Source organism: Pelodiscus sinensis, chromosome 3 (genome assembly GCF_049634645.1).
Source record: "Pelodiscus sinensis isolate JC-2024 chromosome 3, ASM4963464v1, whole genome shotgun sequence".
NCBI lineage: Eukaryota > Metazoa > Chordata > Testudines > Trionychidae > Pelodiscus > Pelodiscus sinensis.
Window position 1 is genome coordinate 98449467 of NC_134713.1, and position 22071 is coordinate 98471537.

Below are 22071 nucleotides of genomic sequence, written 5' to 3' on the forward strand. Positions count from 1 at the left end.
GATTAAAACAATTAACTTTTGTTCATTATGATTTTTTACTTGCATGCATTAACTGCAATTAATCGACAGCCCTACTTTATTTACAACTTATCGTTTCAAAAATAATGCTATTCCTTAAGCTATCGTGGCACATGACAATGGATTGTTAAATCAGGATTTAGGGCTTGCTCCTGTTTCAGCAGAAGACAGTGAGATTTTGGCCAGTGACACGAAAGGCAGCAGGATTAGGCCCTAAATGCCCAGTAAAAACAGGCTGGGGGGGTTAGTTTCTGGTTTTATCTCCAGATCGCTTCCCAGAGCGACTCAACGCTGTGCAGGGCTGCCGAGAGGAGAGGCTTGCCTTGAGCTGCTAACACGCTGTGTTCATAGGAGTGGCGGCTCTGGGCTGTGAGACCCGTAGCTGTGCAATGAACCTGCTCCCCTCCACCCCCCAGTCCTGAGCCACGTGGGGCGATCAGTGTGTAGGCGAGCAGGTGTGTGCAGTGCGCGGGAGGACAGAGTCAGGGCCTGCGCTGTGCTCAGGAAACATCCCCTTGCGCCCTCCCTCACCAAGCCACCCCCTTCCCAGGCGAGGAGCTCCATCGCCACCTTTTCCCGGCGCCTCGGCTGGCCTGGGAGCCGGGCTCCAGGAAGGCGACGTGCGAGGCTGAGGATTCGGCCTCCTAGCGGCAGCGGCGACACCTCCAGCAGCCGCCTGCCGAGCCCAGCCGCCCCACAGCGACCTGCCGCGGGGAAGCCGGCGCGGGGGAGGGAGGAGGCAGCGGCCCGGACTGACGTGTCCCAGCCATGGAGCTGAGCGTGATTCATCAGCAGCAGCAGCAGCAGCAGCGCGCCGGGGGCAGGATGCTGCGCGGCGTCCCCGCTTAGAGCCGGGGAGGAGGCGAAAGCCGCGCTCTGCCCGCAGCCGCGTCTCTTTGCCAGGGGGGCAGCCAAGATGGAAGAAATCCTGAGGAAGCTGCAAAAGGACGCGTCGGGGAACAAGCACAGAGCGATCAAGGAGAGCTGCGGCTGGGCCATTGGTAAGGAAGCGGGTACCTGCCCCCCGGCGCTTTCTCCCAAGGCTTGCCCCGTTTCCCCCCGCCAGAGAGCAGCCAGCCTGCTCGGCCCGGCTCCCATTATGCACCCGCTGCTAATGTATTAGCAGCGTCCCCCCCCATTGTGCACGCGCTGTGCCTGGGAAATTCTCTACCTAGCGCCTCCTGGGTCTTTTCCCATTTATTTAAAAGCACCCAAAGCCACACCTGTGCTGAAGTATTTTTACCGCCCCCCCCCCCCCTTTAGTTGCTCTAATGCTCACATCGCTATCGATTTGTTGGCCTTCAGCGTGAGCGCCCCTAGGCCAGCTGTTTGCAATGTTTCCTTTGCCAGCCAGGGCGCAGGCAGACTTAAATAGGATTGCGTTTCCTTATCTGTTTTTCGAGTTGCCTATATGAGCTGGCAGATATATACCTTGGTTCGAGGTGCTGGAAAGCTGATGGGAGCCCATAGCAGGTAGTTTCCTTGCACTTGTGGCACCAGTGGTTTTAGTGGAATATGTTAATGGCATTTGTCTTAGTTGCCAGGTAAAAACATTCTTTTGTCAGGTTCAAGTGGTGTAAAACTGTTCAGCAGGGAATGATCCACAGTGACTAATTGGCACAGCTCTGGGGAGCTGTAACTGTGGGCCAACACCACCTGGGCATAGACTGCATAGGGTTAGCTACAGGAAAGGGTATTACAACCGCTGATAACATTTGAGAAGGAGGTATAATGACTTAATGAGGGCAGCTCTTGAGGTTGCAATGCTCCTGGATAGAGGAATTACTCTTCTTTCACAGGTCTCAAACTAATGTTCCCCATGTTTTGTTTTTGTTTTGTTTTGTTTTGTTTTACACAAAAGCCTTTTGCTTTTATTATCCGTGCATCATCATCATCTTGTGTTTAGGTGCATTCTAACTGCAGTGAATCACATGATATCTTAAAGCTAGTGAAAATTTTAAAAAAGGTATTCAATCAGTAGGTAACTTACTACTCTTCAAATGTACATGTAGGGTGCATCTAGACGGGCAAGATTTTGTGCAAAAGTGGCTGCTTTTGTGCAAAAACTTGCCAGTTGTCTACACTGGCTGCTTGAATTTGCACAAGAGCACTGACGTTCTACTGTCCGAAATCAGTGCTTCTTGCGCAAATACTTTGACGCTTCCGCTCAGGGATAAGCCCTCTTGTGCAAGAATACTTGCGCAAGAGGGCCAGTGTAGACAGGCACCTTAATTTTTTGTGCAAGAAAGCCCAATAGCTAAAATGGCCATCAGAGCTTTCTTGCGGAAAAGCACGTCTATACTGGGCATGGATGCTTTTGCACAAAAGCATCCATGCCAATCTAGACGCTCTTTTGCGGAAGTACTTTTAACGGAAAAACTTTTCAGTTAAAAGTATTTCCGCAAAATCATGCCAGTCTAGATGCAGCCGTAGTGATTCAGTCATCTGATGCCATGTTTAAAAGTACAGGTTTCCTATGTGGCCAACCATGCTTTGCTAGAGCTCAATGATTTCAGAGCAAATCAATATCTTTATATTCATGCCTAGCTGCTACTGTGATTGGTGTGGTATAAATGTGTGCATAAACAGCTATTCAATTGATATGTAGGGTTTTTTTTCCCCTTCCCAGATTCAAACTACCTATTTGATGCATATTTTTATTTATATTACAGAAACTATGTGTTTAGTAGTTACGCTGCAGTCATTAACACCTTTCTTTGAGTGAGATCTGGTAGACCTTTAATTATTGGAAGTTTTATTTTCTTAGTTCATAATGAGCGCACATATAAGGTGTTCTTCAATGAATGTGCTTTCTGTTACAATGCAATTTTTTTGTACTGTGACTTGTAAGCCACCAGTTTATGCTAATAGGTGAGTTCTGAGAGGACCTCCCTGCACATGCTTTGTTGTTAATTGACTAATAAAAAGAGTGCCTGTTTTTAATGAAAATGAACCAAGAGTAATGTGCTGCACCCAAACTTCCAAGGAGAGGCTGACTCAGAGAAAGAGTTCAAGCAACATAAATTAGTGCTGGGGTTGATGTATACATAAACTTGCACCAATGTAACTTAATTAATATCCTAAAACCAGCATAGTTATTTTGTTGCAAGTCCAGGTGGATGCTGATTTTGGAAGAATCCACACTGGCACTGAAATAATTAAATCATTTGTTATACACAGCTGCTGTTGTTTTAGTGCAGGTTTGTAGGTAGATTAGCCTGTTCCAAGGTCCTGTATACATCCCCATACTGACATGTGGAAGGGTTCCCTGCAATGAGAAAAGCACTCAACATCTGCTCCACAATACCTAGAAATATAGAAAACTAGAAAGGGCATTGAGAGAGATCATCAAGACCAGTCCCCTGCTCTCATGGCAGGACCAAGAATGGTCTCTATCATCTCTGATAGATGTCTGTTTAACCTGCTTTTAAATATCTCCAGTGATGGAAATTCCACAACCTCCCTAAGGCAATTTATTCCAGTGTTTAACCACCCTGACAGTTAGGAAGATTTTTTCCTAATGTCCAACCTAAACCTCCCTTGCTGCAGTTTAAGCCCATTGCTTCGTGTTCTCTGTGATCTGGCCCACAGATAACTTACAATTTCAAAAAATTAACTGAGTGCTAGTGATTGTTTTCCAAACTGACTCCTATCATTCAAAACTGTAGAAATGTACTGTCTCTAGATGTGGAACACTTTGTCTCCTCATGTTTTTATACTTCCCTTTACTCATACAGAAACTTTGGAATCTTCAGACACTGCTGTTACCAAGATCCCTCCATATCAGCTGAGGTAAGGAAACACAAATGTTTTGGATCATGTGATTCCCTGGGCATTGTCAAAGCCTGCAAAGAGTCAGAAATGTACAGAACTATATTAATGATATACTGAAAAAACAACAAATAGTCTGGTAGCACTTAGACTAACAAAACATGTAGATGGTATCATGAGCTTTCGTGGGCACAGCCCACTTCTTCAGTTGACCAGAGTGTTGGATGTCTAGGACCAAAATAAATAGGGGAGACGGGAGGAGGGGCGGGTGGAAGAAAAGAAAATTGGGAGGGAGAGAAAAAGAAAAGGCATGGGTAAAAAAAAAATCATTGAAAGTTGAGCTGGAAAGCAATATCGGATTTGTGTCCATTAATTTTTTCACATAGGGACTGTCCAGTTTGTCCATATATATTGCTGTGGGGCATTGCTGGCATTTGATGGCATAGATTAAATTACTGGATGTGTAGTTGAATGAGCCTCTGATTTGGTGGCTTATGTGGTTGGCTCCAGTAATGAGTTCACTTGAATAAATATGTGGGTGGAGTTGGCACCATGGCTGATTGCAGGGATGGGTTCCTGGTTGTTTTTTCAGTTTACCTGTACAGACTAACTTGGCTATCCCCTGAAGCTATATTAGTGATGTTCAGGGAAAGGAAGGCTGGACTATGGCAGGCTCTCACTCATGATGGAAGCCTGCTTATTGTCACTTTCTTTCAGTCTGAGAGACTGTATTGTTAAATCTGGGTCATTCAGTATGTACTGGAAACTGGTAGGCTGTGTGGTTGAGCTAAAACAATGAGTTGGAACTCAGGAACCCTAGTGTTGGTTTTGCTACTGACCTACTGAGTGACCTTTGGGCAAGTCACTGCATTGTTCCATGCCTCAGTTTCTCCATCTGTAAAAGTGAGAATAAAGATACTGACTTCCTTTGGTAAAATACCTTGGGATCTCCTGATGATAAATGCTATGTAAGGGCTACATAGTATTATTTTAGTTATTCAGTCTTTTGTATCGTAAGTAGCAGTGAACTCTCACTGTTAGGCAAATAGTAAATTGCAATTAAGAAAAGGGATTTTGTTTCCAAATGGTCACTTTTTAGTCAGTCATTTCCATTTGAGTTTTAGTTCATAAGTTGCTTTATGCTTCCTTAGCAAGTCTAAGCTTTTATCTTGTGAACACTAGTTGTTTTTTCTTGACAGATCTCACTGCAGCATTATCCCAGGAGCAGTTTCACTGCTGGTCGTAACAAAGTTCTGGTAATCGCTAGGGATGTTAGATAGCATGTAACTGAATAGTCATGTAACCACATCAAATTTTAGCGGTTACACAACTGTTCAATAGCACTCCAGTCCCAATCCTGGGGAGCCCCCTGCCACCCCATTCTGCTGACTGATACAGCAGCAGCCCCTGTCCATGGGAGGCCTGATCTCCTCACACACAGAGGCTGTACCGGCATCCATGAAGAAGCCTCAGATAGAGAAAGCAATGCCGAGAGGTAGGGGGGAATGGAGAAGAGAATGTCTGTGGGAGGCAGCAAGGGGTGGGGGCCTGAGTCAGCACACACGGAGACCCAGCTTAAAAGCTGGCTCCCCACACATGTTGGCTCCTGCCTGCCCCCCTCCTCTCTTCTTCTCCCCACCTCCCAGCTGCTGACTCTGATAGAGAAGCAGCAATGTGGGAGGGGACAGGCATCTCCACAGGAGCCAATACATACGGGGTGTTGGCTTGAAAGCCAGCTACCCCAAGCACTGACTCCTGCCTGTCTCTCCCTCCCTCCTCCCACACACACTCTGCTGCCTCTCAGTCAGAGGCAGCAGTGCAGAGGGATGGGGCAGGTGGCTCTATATGGGATCTGGTGCTTGTGGGGAGCCTGCTTAAAAGCCAGCTCCTCACAGGCACCGGCTCCTGCCTCCCCACTTCTCCTTGCTGTCTCTGATACAGAGGGAGCCAGGTGGGGGGAGTGCACATAGTCAACAGGATTAACTGTTATCTACATGCTGACAATCATGTAGTTGTTTACAGGCTGACATCCTTATTAGTCACCAGTACTTTTACTGCCACTTTGAGAACCACTTCCTTAATGGAAGAAAACCTTGTCTATGGCTGCTGGGGGTTCTCTCCCAACCTCACAGGTGACCCAAGCACTGGCCTCAAAGCCTTTGCAGGATCTACCCATTAGCAATGGGTACAATCTACCCCTCAAGATCTCCATTCCTGCCCCTGGACATGCACAATATTCAGATTCACTGCTCCCAAAGCAATCGTACACCCCAAATCACCACTTGGCTTAATATGCAGCACGTAGATTTATTGTTAAGAGAAATGAGGTGTACATTTATTTAGCAGAGAACAGAGATTTGAGAAATGACAAATAGAAGTTTTGGAAACAAATGGTATTTAAAAAAAAAAAAAACCCTAACATGCATATTATAGCCTAGAATTGGAGCAGGGACAATCTTGGCTGGGACAGATCAATCCCAGACTCAATCCAGTTCTCATCCCTCTTAACCCTCGCTCCTATTAAAATTTACTCCTGCTGCTGTGGTTGTGGTGGAATGCAGCTCAGTGGGGCCTGAGGATCTGGTCCAGAATGTTTAATGATGTCAGATTATAATAGAAAATTCACTTGAGTTTGTGCAAGCCAAATAACATCCTCCCTAGTTCACAGACCCCATTGATGAGTGAGCTATGTGATGCTAACATGTAGGAAGAGAGTGCAAATATTGGAATATCAACAGTTTAGGGCATAGGTGTTTCTACCATGTTCTCCAAAGGGGACAGTTTAGTGGATTTCCTGTCTTAGTTATCCAAAATCTTGAGTCTTGTGTGTGCAAGAGAAACATGCTCCTCCCCCCCATTTATCCCGTAGAAGAGTGGGTGTGTTCTTACAGTGTGCAGATCCAAGAAGCCAACATCTGATGACTGTGCTTTATTGCATTATGTTTTTGGTAGCAAGTTCAAAACTAAGTTAAGGATGTAGAGGGTCTTTCTTTCTCTGGTTTCCTTCCTATAAGGTAAGGGAACCGGGGGGTTGAACGGGGGTTCTGAAGAGGAGAAAGAAAGGGAGCTGTGGTGTGATGTGTGGGGAGGCCGGCACCAGCATGTCTTCTACATCTTTGTTTCATAGTGATTAAATGAAAAGTCAGTGAGTCCAGTTTCAAAACCAGTCCCTGTAGATTCAGTGGGGGCTGTTCCTAATGTTTTCTCTGACTCTGGTCTAATTGAGCTGTACTTTGCACAGAGAGGCCCACCAACAGTAGACAAAAGGAACAGTTGCCCTGGGCCCCGGTGATTCAAAGGGACCTGGGACTTGCTGCTGCTACTGTGACAATGGTGCGACAGGGATCGTGGGCCCTTCAAAATTACTGCTGGAACGCTGCACTGTGTGATGCTGTCACTGGCCCCACCTCTTCTGTCCAAGGCCTCACCCATTCTAGGAGCATGGAGCCACCTTCTCCCCCTTCCTCCACCTTGCCCAAGGGAACTACACAGATCCTGGGGTAGTTCTCAGCCAATTCTGACTTCCTCAGCCTTAGAACTGACCAGGGGCCAGTTTAGTCCTGCAGTTTCCGGCAAAACTTTAGAGCAGCTAAGGTTTCTCTACGTTCTGCAGGCAGAAATGGTTCCAGTGGCTGGGGATCACCAGAATGCAGGGCTGGAGGAATGCACTGGGGGAGCGCACCTTGATGTTTACAGGGGATGTTGTGGTGGCTGTTCTGTCTAGGAACTCCCAAGAGGATTTGTCTCCCTAATCTCTTTCCGGGGTTGATGAATTTAATCTGCCCTCATATTTCATGCTGAAGTACTATAATACTGTATACATACCAAGAGCCAGGAAGAAAATCTGTAAAGACAAATTAGGGAAAATGTCCTAATTTGTTCTTTTCCCTATACAATTTCTGTGATTCTGGAGCAAATGGAATACAGTAGCATGGCCTCATTAAAATACTATGCAAAATTCTGGCAATAATATAGTCTTCTTACAATGTTGGTCAAAGAATTGCATTCACTAACACTATCTCTAATCAGTGATCCAGCTGGAATTAAGATGATTCATGTTGGCCTCAAAGCATATAGAGATCTGGTATGATGGATGCTCTCCCAATTGTTTTTTAAAAGTAATCTTTAACTACATAAGGATCTATCTGATTCCACAAAAGTGAAGGCAGTTCTGATGTACACCTGTTGCTCTATTCTTAGCTTCCCCTGTTGGATGGCACCTATATATTATTGAACATATGGTATGTTAGATCAAACGGTTTCCCTGGGCCTTTGCACCAAATGCAGCTTTTTTATCATGGCTGCTGCTTCCAAGGCAACCTCAGCACTTCTTGAACGAAGTACCTATTACAGAGGACAGCACCTGAGATGGATTTTGCTCCTGGCCAGCTGTGTTCAGCAGTATTTGGACAGTTAAGGAAGGGGAGGCAGCCTTGAATGTCACTGCTTTTAACTGAGTCCCATTGGCACAAAGTAGGGAGATGTGGCCATTCAGCTCCTCTTGATGTTATTAGGCTTTATGGGGTTAAAACCCTGAAAAACACTGTGAAGATTATCACAGTTGAGGGACTTCAATTGTAATGTCTTGCATCCCAAGAAAAGTAGTCAGCTCTAGACACTGAGGCCTTTCATTTTCCCAGTGCCCATGTCCATGGTTTTTCTTGCACTGCTGTATCAATGTAGCTCAGTTCTATCCCAAGGAGACTGTACTGAGGGAGAGGGGGAAGGTTACAGGCTCATTCTGTCCTTGAATGTCGGAGGGGACTGCCAATATGGGCATCGGCTGGAAAGGCAGGAGGGTTTGGGGTAAAGACAATCTGAGTTTGGTCCTGCATGTGTCATGACTTCCTGTGCAACCTTGGATGTATCACCTACTCTCTGTATGACTTGGTTATAATGCTACCCTAATTTACAGGGTGCTGTGAAGATAAATGCATAGTCAGATGATGGCTTTATAAATATCTAAAGTCAAATGGAGGCACCATTTTTAATGACCACATGTGTCCAATAGAAAATGGCCTAAGATAAAAGGTTGCCAACCCCCCAGGATTGGACCAGAGTCTCCAAGAATTCAAATACAGGTTGCACCTCTATAAACCAGAACTCTGTCTAGTCCGGCAACATCCATGGTCTGGAAGGACCACGGATGTTCCAGGATCAGAGAGTCCCGGTGCGCTGTAGGGGGACTGGGAGTCCAGCACTATGTAGGGGTTGGATGACGCATGGCCTGGCTGGGCTGCACAGGTGGGGGAGCCAGTGCACAGCTCAGGTAGGCAGTGGAGGGTAATGGAGGCCAGGAGCCTGCACGTGGCTCAGCGGGATATTGGGAGAGCCAGAAAGCCCAGTTGGAGGAGACAGGACAGAGAGGGGGCAGCAGCAGGGGGCTAGAAGTGAGGGCTGTGAGCCATACCAAGGAGTAAAAGAAATCAAGGTGCTGGAGCTATGGTGCTAAGAGTTCCACAGCACCCCCTGGATTGAAGTGGTTTCTATTCAGTGTTTAGAGTTTGGTTCAGCAATTCTTAGCACCCTCACTATAAAAAAATTGCTCCAGTACCCCTGAAAAGAAAGAAACTAGAATGAAATTTACAAATGAAGAAATGCCATCTTCCGCATTCATTAAGGATAGCTAAAGGTGGCTAATGCTGAGGCGGATTTTTCTGCACATAAAATGGCAAGCTATCTTACTGAAAATTTACCCTTCAGTACACTTTAGAGATTGTATGTGTACAATGTTTCCATCTTGACTGAGCCATTTAGTGTTAGATAATATTATTCTTTTCCCCCCTAAAGTGATTGCCTCAGAATTCTCAGGTATATTTCGACGACATCCCAAGTTTTTCACTACCCAACTATTAAATCCTTTTCAGCTAATTTTCTTTCTCCCCAAGAATGGCTGAATATTGTACTTAACGGCTAATTGCCTCCTGCCAATCCACAAAAGTGTTGCTGCCCATTATGTGGAACTCCTTATCTCAGTGGTGCCCCACCCCTAGAGTGAGGTGAGGTGCTGTGAGAAGACATGTATGTGCTGGTTTTGTGTGTCTCTAAATTGGCATTGCCCCAGTGCTGTCAGTGGAACTATGCTAATTCATATCAGGTGAAAATATAACTGTTTTGACAGTGACAGAACGTGGATCAGTGTGTGTTATGTTAGCATAATGAATAATTAGGGGCCTATCAAATTCACAGCCATGAAAAGAGCCTCATGAACAATGAAATTTGGTCTCCTCCACCCCATAAAATCTGACCTGTCGTGTCCTTTTATCATATACTACACAAATTTCACAGGGGAGACCAGTGCTTCTCAAACTGGGGTCCTGACCCAAAAGGGAGTTGCATGGGATCACAGGATTATTTTAGGGGGATTGTGGTATTGCCACCCTTATTTTGGTGCCTTCAGAGCTGGTTGGCTGGAAAGCAGCAGCTGTTGGTGGGGGTGCCCAGCTCTGAAGGCAGGGTCCTGCCAGCAGCAGCAGCACAGAAGAAAGGGTGGCAATACCATACCCGCTCCTTACTTCTGTATTGCTGCAGATGGCAGCTCTGCCTTCAGAACTGGGACCTCATCCAGCAGTCACCACTCTCCAGCTGCCCAGCTCTGAAGGCAGCATTACCACCGCCAGCAGCAGCGCAGCAGTAATTGCAGCTGTATGTAACACACACCCCTACAATACTCTTGCAACCCTCCCAGCTCCTTTTTGAGTCACGGTCCCTACAGTTAGAACATGTAAATTTCAGATTTAAATTGCTGAAATCATGACATTCATGATTTTTATAATCCTTTGACTGTGAAATTGACCAAAATGGACTGTGAATTTGGTGGGGCCGTATGAATAATACAGTATATTATTATATTATGCATTTATTATTCAGTGAAGGTTCTCCAAGTGCTTTACAAACACTTGTTTGCTAAACTCCACAATATTTTGATGTCATGTATTATAGTGCCCAGTTGAGAGATGTGTAAACTGGAATATAAAGCGAGTATCCCAACATTTTCAGAAGTGTCCACTAATTTTGGTGCTCAGTAAAGAGACACCTAGACTGTGATTTTTTTCCGAGGTGGTGAATTCATTTCAATTCGGTGTGCTCAGTGCTAGTAGAAATCATGTCTATAGGTATTTCATGCTGCGAATCCAAGTTTAATAAATACTTTTGAAAAATTTGGCTCATGCAATTACTGTACATAATTAAAGTGAGAACTCTGGAGCCCTGACTCCCAAGCCCTTCCTCTAATCCTGAGATTGTGGCTACCTTGTTCCTTCTAGTGAGTATTATTAGGACATGCACCCCAAATAAAACTAAACTGGGTAGTGCCAGTGGTAGCTATAAGTTGATGAAGCATGTTAAGGGAAAAGTGACAAAGCAAATTTTTAAAAAATACTCTGACAGCAACTAGCATGGTCTTAATAGCCAGCAACAGCAATGGAGAAAGAGTCAAAGGTGCATGATATGATTTTAGTGATGAATACAATTTTAAAAAACAAATCTTCTTTGAGTATAGCAGTGATCCTTTAAACTTGCTTGCTCTCTATCACTAGTCTTAACATTTTCCAAGAATGTGTAAAAGTTGGTGTAGAAACTGGAAATTGTCTTTTAAAAAAACACATCCAGTGGAAGACTACTATTTGATAAGTATCATGACTCTTGCACCCAATTCATTAAGTACGACAAAGAAATTGCATAGGGGTATGAAAAGAATAGATTTGAAAGTGTCCTTTACAGTGGATTTCACATGTATTTTTATTTTCCCCTGCAGAAAACAGAAATTATATAATTGCTCTGATGACAGTGCATATCTTCCAGTATCTACAAGATTGTGCCTTGCCTATTTATTGTTTGAGGATTTTTTTCCATTGCTAGAAGTGATGGAGTGATTACATTCTGCAAAGGGTCTCTGATTTTTCCAGAAATGTTTGAGGAAAGGATTTTAGGATTGAAAGCAAAACAAAAGCCAATGATGTCAATATGGCAATGTTTTGTTGTGTTCAGGGTAAACTCTGATTACTGGTTAAGAAAGAGACCATAGCATCTTGGCCTCACATTATCCTGCCCAGCATAGCTTGCTCAAACTATAATCAATTCCTGTGTGTCTAGCCTTTTCTTGCAGTGTTCTTTCCATTATGGTGCATTTTGTTCCAGAGTTCATTATTTCAGACTGATGTGTGAAGTTCAGGGAGACTGCTCAGTGAGAAGCATGAGTTAGCATCAAAGGTAGTTGACCCCTGAGGTATGTATTTGAATTTTTCTGTAGTTCTTAGAACATTGGACAAAAGCAGATGATAGAACAGTTCAAAAAGAACTCCTCTTTCCATCTTTGATATCCTTCTCCAGCGTCTTATGTGACCAAGGTCTATGTCCTGAAAAGCTTGTTAGGTTCTCAAGGTCAGGGACTGCATTGCCTTCTTACTTTATGCTGACTGTCTCTGCTCAACAGTGTTAGTGGTGGCCTTTATTAGATGCATGATTATCACCAGATTCCTAGCACAGCCAGCTAATTTCCAGGATGGTCCATATAGCCAGAGAGTCCTGAAACTGGAATGGAGTTTGGCTCTTCCTTTGTGTTTGAATGTTTGATTTTTTTTTTTTAAACATCATTTCATTCTTCTCCTTCCTCATTCCAGATAGTGTCCTGGATTGTTGATTTCTGCTAAGAAGTTTCACATTTAGAATGCTCACGTATGCTAAAAAAGACCAATTCTGAGTCTCCTCTTTAGAGCTTAGTGGGGAACAGTTTCTCCTACCTGCAAAACTTTTTTGGACATTTGAAGAATTTTTCCTATTCTGCTCTGGAAGGGACCAGAAACCCCTTGAAACTTTTCATGAAAAATCAGAGCAAGGTTGATCCAAGAATAGCCTGTAATCAAATGGACAGGACAGATCGAACTTTATGTCTCTCTGAATCGGGCAGAGCATAATCTTGACTCTGGATCTACCACTTTTCTGTACAAGTACACAAGTAGTCCTATTGCAGTTAACAAGATTATTAAGAGTAGAGTTATGAAGCTGCTTCTGTATCTCCGGGATTAGAACCTCAATTTGCTATAAACAAAATGTTGACATTTTTGTAAAATAAAATAAGACACCCTCTTTGTGGTGGCGTTAATAACCCCTAGCATCTATAACTCTGTACCGTATAGACTGTGATCTGTTAAGCTGCAGTAGTACAAAATTTTCAAATTGATTATACACCATTCCTACTTGATTTAAAAAATCAATGAAATCACTTTTTTGTAAAAATCAATCATGATTTCATTCAGTGACTGAAATTGCCTTCATTTAAGTTGTTGTACTCTGTTTGCAAGGCACTTGATATTTATGTGCCCCTTTGCATGTAAAAGGATGGGGACACTACAGGGTCCGGGTAACAGTGCCTGCAGTTTTAGGCTGAATGTAGTAAAGGTTAGACCTCCCTGGTCTGGCACCCTTGATATCTGACCAGTCTGGACAAGGGAATTTGCTAGACCAGAGCAGGTTCGGGGAAAGGGAGCGCTAGCCTCCCTGCTGAGCTCCTCTCCCTGGCCACCGGGCCCTATGGGCTCCAGCAGCCCAGTAGGTTTCTACTGCCCTGAGGGCTCTGTGGCCCTGGCGACCTGCGAGCTCTGTTGCCCCATAGGTGAGCTCCACTCTCAACCACCAGCAACCTCTGCTGCTGGGGCTTTCTGGTCCAGACACATCCAGACCACAGATGCTGCTGAACCAGAAAGTCCCAGACCACCGAGGTTCAACCTCTGTTGCTTTTGGTCAAGGGTATATTCTCTGCAGCGGTAGCAAAAAATGATAGGCTCATGAATATGTTTGGTGTGCATTCACTCATAGTGAGCAGTAGCTTACAGCAAAGTAATGTTAAGAGCATGAAGCAAATTGTTTTGCCTGTCACTGCTGTTAATGCTCTTGTGCCTTCCTCCTCCATCTGAGTGCGGGGATAGGAAAATTGCCCCACGCTGTTCTGCAATTACATGGGCGCTATCTGACTATAAATTGAAGTCATAGATGCCCAATGGGAAAACTCCAGCAGCACCACAGACTTGATGATTAGTGTGCCTGGAGGTTTCAAACACCCAATTTGCAGGCGGGATAAATCCTTCTTGGCATATTTCTGCAGATTCTCAGCTTGAAACTTCTTTTTAAGAAAAATGTTGGCATCTATGGTTGCAGATATAATCTTCCATTCAGAACCATTTGTAAACGTATGCAGTGTTGTCTGCCTGAATATGGAGATATGGACTCCCTATTAATGTCACTGGGGTATTGACTCTTAAGCCTAAGGGTGACAACTTAAACATCAGTACTGATTTAGTAGATGGGATAAGCAAGTGGGAATTGGAAATTGCCACAAGGAGGGCAATGTAAAAGAGAGAGATGGCAAAAGTTACATTTAGGATCACTGCCAAAGTATTTTCTTACTGAATAATGTTGAATGTGACAGTAATACTGAATGAATAGCAAATGATGACTTAGAAGGTAGTTACTAATAAGAGGCTTTTTTTTATAAACCTCCCACTGATATCAGAGCATATCTAAATCACTAGGGGGCCTACCAATTCTCTCATATGAAAAAAGTGTCATGGATCATGAAATCTGGTTTTTTGTGTACTTTAACCCTATAATATGCAGATTTTTAAAAAATCCTATAATCATGAAATTGATCACAATGGACCTTGAATTTAGTAAGGTTCTACTAGTCATGACGACAATGGTGGAAAAAGCTACTAGAGCTAAAAAAGCCATCTACGTTACGGCTCCCAATGTTGCTTTCCCAGCACAGCTAGCAAAGCTCCTCTCTTGTCCTACAAGCCACCCTCCCTGGGAGCAAAGGTGAATAATGTCTAATCCTGATTGAAAAGTTTAGCATCACACTACTGAAGAAAAGGCCCATTCCAGAATTTAGAAGTAATGAAGATGGAGGGAGGCTCACAGACACACAAATCCATGTCACAGAACGCATATGACTTTAACAAAAGTCACTGCCATCAATTTCAATCTGTGAGGATTTTGCATAAGATCATTAGGGATATTTCTCCCTGGCAAACAGCTTGTCTGCTGCTAGTCTTTTATTCTCAATGACAAACATCAAATGTTTTGTGGTTTCAGTCAGGTGTATTTCTGTGATGCCGGTTTATAGTGCCCTGCACCCTACTGGCTCACTCAAACCATTTTCCCCCAGCCCTTGTTGAGCAGTTTAAGAACACATGCTCCTTACTTAGTTCCCTTTAAAATGCTTCTGATTCACCTCAGGTTTGGTTGTGGACCCCTCTCCTCAGTTCCTAGCCCTTTACTTCCCCTAAGTTGTAATGCTTTCATAGTGATTTCAACCATGTCTGCAGCAACCCACTTCATCTTATCTTTTCTGCCTCTTTGTTTTTGTACCTTGGTGGAAGAATGGTGGTTTGATATGAGACTGCAGAGTTTTAGGAGAGGAAGGATGTTTCAATGATTAAGGCACAGAGAAGGGCATGAGAGATCTAGGTAAAATCTGTACTCTGCCACAGATTGTGTGGTGTTGAACTTCACTAAATTTCTCTGAGTCTTAATTTTCCATCTGTAAAATGGGGATATTAAACTTCTGCACCTTACAGACTTAAAAAAGCTTAATAGCAGACAAAACAGGCCATTTCCTTATGCACAGAAAGTACCTTACATGCTTAGTTTCTTTTAATTCTTGTTTGCTTAGGAAGGTAATGTTTTTTTATTAAGTATACCAAGGCCCTGTGAATGTTAGTGCACAGTGCATGGTAAATGTGGTGTTTAAACAACTCTGTTTATTTTAATAGCCATTCTTTAGATCTGTTAAGATTTAAGACTGTTTGCATTGCTGCTAAAGTGGAGTGAAGTCCCAAGACACAGAACTAACCTTTAAAGCTCAGCCAGTAATAATTGGAAATGCAACTCATCCTCTCTTGTCTTCTTATAGAGCTCTTTTTGATTATCTGGCCCCAGGTTTGCTTACACAGTGGAAAAATTAGCATAGATTTCATTCAGCTTATTGCAGAGTCAGGGAGCAAAGAATGTTTGAAGTATCAAAACAAGAGACTTAACAAGAAAGAATTTTTCATTCATTTATTGCTGAGAGTCCAGAGTCTCACTAAATATGCTCCTGGCTCTAACCCTGGGCATTATGTTGTTTGTGCTGTGCAATGTAGTGAATGCAGGCCCATACACAGGAATTTCTGTTGGGGTTACTTTTTTGTAAATGTGTACCGCAAGGGGTGCAAAGGCATCCCACCCATGGTCCCCCAAGTAAGTGTGAGCTGACCATGGGGGAGGAGGGTGTGCATTTTCTTCCTTTGCAAATACTCCCGCCACTCCCCGCATATGGGCCAGGAATGAACTCTTGAGATTGCTGTGTATCTGTTGGAAGAAATTATTGCAGGTGAATGCATGGCAGAAAATATTTATTATAATTATAGTCACAACCAACATCCAGCCCCATTGTATTAGACAAATATTAAGAAAGAGTTCCTTCTCAAAAGAGCTTGCAATCTGGATAGTCCAAGGGATGGAGAAAAAGGGATTTGTCATGTGATCGTTCTGAGTGATTCCCATTGTCACAGAGAAAACTGGTTTGGATTTGACAATGTTATCCTTTTAAAATTACATACTAGGCATGCGCAGGAAATCTTTCAGCTAAGGTTAGAAGGTGCACCAGTAAGGATGGATTCGCTGACCCTTATCACATGTTCACTCTGCTTCAGCTAATAATCTGTTCAATCTTACTTTTGTGGTTCGGGAGAAACACTGAAGAAACTTAATAGCTGTAAATAAAGTAGGCAATAAATACAGAAAGGATACTGATTGTCTTATAATGAAGGCTCCTGTGGGATTTGTGTGTGTGATGAGACTCCTTAAGAACAGAGTTAGCTAGAGTCAGGCTATGCCTACACTGGGTAGGTTTGGTAACAAAAGTGCTGTCGGCATGCAAAGGTCACCAAAAGTGAAAACTGGTCACACCAACTTTTCTGCCTCCCATTGTTGACATTTCATGGCCACATTGCTTTTCTCTGTCTTTCAACAGGGTGCTAGTAATGTGGGTAAGCATCCCATAGTGCAGTGTTGTGGGAAGGCAGAGCTGATCCCTGCACTTCTTTGGATTTCCTTGTAACTCGGTGAGCTCTCTATGCTAAGGAATGTCAAAGCAGCACAGCAGTCTCTCCAGTACTCCACCTGCAGCAGCAGTCTGCCTGCCACTGTGTTCCTAGAAAGGCAGAACAGAAGCACTCCAGTTATTTGCTTTTTGCTCCCTAAATGGAGCAGCTCACTCAGCTGTTGGATAAATAGGGCTTTATTCCGGAGGATCGGGCCAGTCTAGACGCTCTTTTCCGTCTTATCTACAAGCTGGAAAAAAGTGGCGGACATCTTTATTTAAATCCCGCGGGGGATATTTAAATCCCCCGCGGATTTCCCTATTCTGAAGTTTAAAATTAGCATGCCCCTTCCGGAAAAGGGGCCAGTGTAGACGTAGCCTTATAATGAAATGTATCAAAAAGAAGTTCCTCTAGAGATTAAGGGTATCCTGGTTATTTCTTTTGGTCATGTTCACAGACTGACACATTTTAACATTGCAATATATGTTTTCTTTGTGTTCTTGCCTCACTGTTTCCTTTGTACTGCTACACTCAGAGCAATAGTACATTATGTGCCTAATGTTCTTTCTTCTTGACAGTAGTGTTGAACTGCTAGCTGGGTGGACTCTGTATGGTTTTTAAATAGATATCTTATTAAGGGACATAACAAAGCAGCTAATAACCTTAGAAACTATCTCTAGATGGGTGACTTTCAGAGCCATTGAATTATGATAGCCAGTATGAATAGTGTAGTCTCTGTTGCTTTGCTTGTTCAGTGGATTTACTAGTTCACATCTGCCTTTCCAGAGGTACTGTTACACTTTAGTGATGGCAATTCAGATTGTGGTGGATGGTCTGTTAAAAAAAAAAAAAAATGTCCAGGATTGTCTTCTATATTCTTTTGTTTGTCCGCTTTTACGTTTAAAGGGATGTTAGCTGCGGAGCCTTTCTAAAATTCCAGATTGGATAAGTGTGGAAGGTGAAGTTAACATGCACTCCAAGTATCGGTGAAACATACTGTTCTCCCCTTCCTAGTCTAAACTGCACTATGGTAAACAGCTGTTGTGTTCCACCCCAGAAGCATTTGTTTCAGAGTTGCATGATGTGATTGTTCTCTGTATCTAGTTTGTAAAGCAAAAGGAGAGGAAAAAGATACATGGAGCAAAGGGCGAAGGGGAGAGGAAATGTTGGGGGGGAAAAGAGCATGGAGAATTCCATGCCACTGACTGTAAGAAGAAATAATTAAGTTTGTGCCATTTCCTGTCCTCATTACAATTTTATCATCAGAGTAACGAGAAGAGAATAATGGCTTGTTAATTCATAGTGGATTTTTCCCCAGGTTTTCCTTTTTTCTCTCTCTCGAAAATCTTTAAGGGCAGTCTGAAATTCATAGTGCTTTTAAAGACATACACATTTTTAAGTCAGAAGATACCATTCTGATACTCTGACTTTTTGCATAATATCAGTGATGGAACCTCATCCAGTAATTTCTGCATTAGGCCCATAATTTCCATGTGAGCTGTGGCATAATGGCCTTGATAAGTAAGACTCCAAATAATTTAAAATGACCTAAATGCAGATAAAATGCTTTCATGCTTGCCAGATCCCCAGCCTATTTAAAGAACCATCACCTGAAACATTTTGTTATGATTGTCAGCTACCTTTACTTTCAGCCATAGAGTAGACCAAGATTTCACTAGCTTTAAGTAAACTACTGCAGCTAGAGAGAGTTTAGATATTTAAACTTTTTTTAAAAAGCATTATATTTTATCTTTTTGGAGTAAAATTTACCTTATTTTTTTGGACCGAACTGGCGCGCGCGCACGTGTGTGTGTGTGTGTGTGTGTGTGTGTATAAGAGAGAAAATGATTATTTGGATTCACAAAGGGACAAATTTAGGGATGACAGCTTTCTCTGAACCAACAGTATGAGTCTGACTTTTTAAAAATGCCAGGCTTACCTCGTGAGTATGTCCTTCAGGTACAGATTATCAAACAATGGCAATCATTTTTATATCCCATGCTTTGACTCAGCTCTTGTTACATTGTAGAATGCAAAATGCATGTAGATACGCCCTGAGGTATGTCATATTATTTCTACATAATTTGCAGTGGGAGATAATATGGAAATATGTTCTATTTTGAATGACTTTCTTTAAACCAATATTACGACAATGAATCCAGTCACTAGTTTTTATATGAAGGGGAATAAGATTTATTGCATATGAAGGGGAATAAGATTTATTGCAAAGTGTATTCTTCCCCCCCCCCCCCGTGCTGCAGCCAGCAATGCAACTCCATTCCACTGATACGGTAAGAAGAAAGAATTAGGTTTGTGCCATTTCCTATCCTTGTTACCGTTTTCATCATGAAATTAATGAGAAGAAAATAATGGCTCATTAATTCAAAGACTTGTTCCACTAGAATGAGGTAGCTGGATCTTTGTGATTTCTTATTTATAAGGTCAGCTGTCGTCTTTGGATGTTTCTAGTGTTCTTTGACTTGATTGGCTGGTCATCCTACCCTAGTGGCAGGTGCTTGGTCTGGAAAGGTAGATAGACAAGTCTTTCAAAACACAGCATGTTAAAGGTCATTGTAACCCAGTGTGCTGAACATAAGAGGCATTTACATTCTAATAAGGCATTCTGCAGGCTGACAAATGATCAGCAACAACGGAATAGTTCACTACTGCACGAAGCAACATCTCTTGTGGGGAAACATGCTGCTGGCTAAAACTAGGGCACTGGGACTGCTCCGAAGTTAGAGGTTCCGTCACAGAGTGGCTTTGTGACCTGGAGCAAGTTGCTTATTATGACTCAGTCCTAGTGCCTGTGAAGTCAGTGGGAAAAATTCCATTGATGTCAATAGGAGCAGGGTTGGATTTTCATCTTCTTGTTCCTCTAGTTCAGTGGTCTCCAGCCTTTTTAAGCACAAGATCACGTTTTGAATTTAAGTGCAATCCAAGATCTACCTCAAGTATAAATACCCTTGCCCCTCCTCCCTCCTGACTCTTCTCCAAGGCCCCTTTCTGGAGTATGAAAGGGGCTCTGAGCTGCTCTTGGGGCAGGCAGTTGGGATGTCAGAGGGGGTTCTAGGTGCAGGCCCTGCGATGGCGTTTGGATGCAGGTATGCTCGGAGCTGGGGCAGGAGCTTGGAGTGCAGGAGGGGGTTCATGTGTGGGGTAGGAGTTTGAGATGTGGGCTCCAACTGGGCACTGCTTACCTCAGGTGGCTTGTGAGTAGGTGCAGTGAGGTTAAGGCATGCTCACCCCCTGCCCTGGCCCTGCAGCACTCCCAAAAGCAGCCAGCAACTCCCCCTCAAGTCCTGTTGTGCCCCCTCTCTGCTCTGTGGAGATAGGATACGAAGTGGGAAGGGAGGCACCCTGTCATCACTGCCCTCCTCTCCCTCCCCTGCCCTGCACAGCAAGGAGGAGGCTCAGGGGGGCAGTGGGGGAATGGGCAGCTGAAGTGCCAGCCCATGATAGCCTCTTGGCCAAACCAGTCAGGATCACCTGTCAGAGGCTCCAAGATCTACCGGTAGATCCTGATCAACTGGTTGGTGACACCTGCTCTAGTTAACCCATCTGTGAAATAGGGACGGTAAGGCTCAACTTTTTGAAGAGTTTTGACTTCCTCTACTTAAGGTACCTTATGTGCAAGTTGTTGTTGTGTTTAATCTAGAGTTGCAAAGATCCAATAAGTATGGTCTGCACTGGTTTGTGTTTGTTTGAATATAAAAGAAAAATGGTCTGGGAGCAGAATACATTTCCCCAGCTATGAAATGGGAGCAGCATGGCTAGGAAGGCTGTCCGGTTTCACTGTTGTTTCTATAAGTGTGTCTCTGTTCTCTGCTGAAAGGTCACAGTCCATACCATTATTCTGCTGTGAGTAGCACCAAACTCTGCACACGGGGGAGTCCAACCTTACACCTGCCATGGTGGCAATACTAAGAGCTAAGAGCTTTCATTATCCCCTCTTCTCTAGCCAGAAAAGAACACTGACAGGAGGCTGTGCTGAATCAAGGCATTGTCCTTTTGCCTTTCTTCCTTTTTTTAATTTGACTGGCTCTAGCAGTCTTACGAGCAGGTGGCTAATAGTGCTCACTTGAGGGTGACACTGAAATTCTGTATACATGTGCAGAGGTGAATCCCAGCTGCCCAGATAGCACAAACTTCACACGGTTTGGGGCTTTGCTTAGGGACACAGATATTAAAGATGCACAGGCTGAACTTAATTTGTCTGTCTTTTCCCTTTTCCTTGCCCCCTTGCAACTTTCTTAGGCTTCAAAGTCCTTCTCCACTTCCACAACCTCCCTCCAAGCTTTCCCTCTCTATTTTATTTTCTTCTCACCACCTGCCTTTTAGCTCCTAAACTCCCACAGCACCTCTGGCTCCCAAAACTTCTGGCAGCTTCTCTGCCTGTGAGCCTCCAGCAAGTAAAGTACTCGCACTTCTTTTGATAATGCCTTGTGTGACAGTAAGGAGTCTCGTTCATGGCTTTGAGATACTGCCTTATGTAAACCCTTCCCTGCCCTGAGCACAGCATTGTAGACTAAGGATGTTAAAATGCAGTTAATTGACTAGTCGACCGAATTTCTGTCGACTAGTCGATAGGCACTTCTGCATACGCGGAGGAATGTGGAATTCCACGTACAGCCTGGGGCCAGCGGGAAGTCCTGCTGACTCCGGGCTGCACGCGGGTGCCTCCTTTGAAATGCACGAGAGTCCCCAGTGGGGGCTCTTGTGCGTTTCAGAGCCATAGAGCCCAGGATCAGTGGGGGACTCAAAGTTCCATGCTACATTGCATGCCGCTAGGAGCCCGGGGTCAGCTTGGCCCCCAGCTGATCCCGGGCTCCCTGCAGCATTTTGCAGGGGGCCCAGGGTCAGCTGGGGAGTCCCCCGTTGACTCTGGGCTCCCCACAGCTGCCCATTTGAATCGCTCAGATGCGTTGTTCAAAGGGACAGCCGCCAAATAGCTGATCCCCAGATCAGCTGTTTGGCGGCTGTCCCTTTGAACCTCGCACATGCATGGCATCTGTGCGATTCAAATGGGCAGCTGCGGGGAGCCCGGAGTCAGCGGGACTTCCCACTGGCCCTGGGCTGTATGCGGAGCTCCACATTCCTCCTTTGAAATGTACAAGAGCCCCAGCAACAGCGGCGGGGGAAGGTAGGCAGCAAGAGGCGGGGGAATCGACCAGGTGACTCAACTATCCGATAAGTATTT

At 44.1% G+C, this 22071-nt stretch overlaps 1 protein-coding gene across 11 annotated transcripts in view; it reads left to right on the forward strand.

Moving 5' to 3' along the window:
* The first annotated feature begins 205 nt into the window (after positions 1 to 205).
* The window catches only part of ARFGEF3 (ARFGEF family member 3), a 138913-nt gene continuing 117047 nt past the window's right edge, over positions 206 to 22071 (forward strand). For 4 of the 11 annotated variants that reach the window (XM_075924267.1, XM_075924272.1, XM_075924268.1 and 1 more), the window contains exons 1-2: positions 209 to 1019; positions 3756 to 3810. In XM_075924267.1, the coding sequence (XP_075780382.1) occupies positions 935 to 1019; positions 3756 to 3810 (140 nt within the window). In that variant the 5' untranslated portion in view covers positions 209 to 934. Of the gene's footprint in view, positions 1020 to 1421; positions 1492 to 3755; positions 3811 to 22071 lie in introns of those variants that run through there. The other 7 variants (XM_075924269.1, XM_075924273.1, XM_075924274.1 and 4 more) reach the window with 4 other exon arrangements.